At 63.1% G+C, this 1,099-nt stretch overlaps 1 protein-coding gene across 1 annotated transcript in view; it reads left to right on the top strand.

The window, feature by feature from the left end:
* The first annotated feature begins 271 nt into the window (after positions 1-271).
* Positions 272-1,099, top strand: part of LOC103753742 (neuropathy target esterase-like) — a 58,314-nt gene continuing 57,486 nt past the window's right edge. The window contains exons 1-2 of the mRNA XM_029958425.1: positions 272-697; positions 1,013-1,070. Of these exons, the coding sequence (XP_029814285.1) occupies positions 272-697; positions 1,013-1,070 (484 nt within the window). The remainder of the gene's footprint in view (positions 698-1,012; positions 1,071-1,099) is intronic.

Genomic DNA, 1,099 nt, shown 5'->3' with positions numbered 1-1,099 from the left:
AGTGTCCCCAAGGAGACTGTCCTCTTCATGAGGACATGAGTGTCCCCAGGGGGATTGTCCTCTCCATCAGGACATGAGTGTCCCCAGGGAGATTGTCCTCACCCCATCTGTGGTGGGACACAAGTGTCCCCAAGGAGATTGTCCCCTCCATCAGGACATGAGTGTCCCCAGGGGGATTGTCCCCTCCATCAGGACATGAGTGTCCCCAAAGAGATTGTCCTCACCCTGTGTGTGGTGGGACACAAGTGTCCCCAAGGAGATTGTCCCCTCCATGAGGACACTCGTGTCCCCAAGGAGATTGTCCCTCCGTTTCCAGTGGGACCTGCATGTCCCCAAGGAGATTGTCCCCTCCATCAGGACACCTGGCAATGGGGACAACCTCAGGGCCGTGCCAGCCGCCCCTTGTCACCTCGAGGTCCCCCAGTCACGCGGTGATGCCGTTTCCCCTCCCGTGAGCCCCTTTGGGGCCAAACGGCCGCGTTTTGGGGCCGTGGGGCTGGGGCTGACAGCGGTGGCCTTCGTCCCCCAGCTCATCCTCTTCGGGCTCAGCAACCAGATGGTGGTGGCCTTCAAGGAGGAGAACACGGTGGCCTTCAAGCACCTCTTCCTCAAGGACTACGTGGACGGCGCCGACGACTCCTACGCCGTCTACACCCAGCGCGGCCTCTACGAGCGCGTCTTCTACGCCCTGGACAAGGTGGGACGGGGGGGTCTGGGGACATGGAGGGGGTCTGGGGACCTGGAGGGGGTTTGGGGACATGGAGGTGGCTCAGGGCCACCTCCAGCTCCTGAGGGCATCCCTGCTCTGCTGTTTAGCCATTCCCTGCTCCTGCACTTGGCCATTCCCAAGGAGACCATCGGCCACCGCGCCTACGAGTGGGGCTGTGGGGCTGCTGTGGGGCTGCTGTGGGGCTGTGGGGCTGGTGTGGGGTTGTGGAGGTCCTTGGGGCCACAGAGGTGCCTCAGGAACGTGGAGGTGGCTTGGGGCCACCTCTCACCCCCTGTCCTGCAGTCCTTGGCCATCCCCAACGAGACCATGGGCTGCTACACCTACGAGTGGAGACACAGGGGTGATTTGGGGCCGTGGGGATGGTGTGGG

This window comes from Manacus vitellinus, unplaced genomic scaffold (genome assembly GCF_001715985.3).
Source record: "Manacus vitellinus isolate BGI_N305 unplaced genomic scaffold, ASM171598v3 scaffold_152_pilon, whole genome shotgun sequence".
In the NCBI taxonomy this organism is placed as follows: Eukaryota; Metazoa; Chordata; class Aves; order Passeriformes; family Pipridae; genus Manacus; species Manacus vitellinus.
This window is presented reverse-complemented; position numbering and strand designations above follow the sequence as displayed.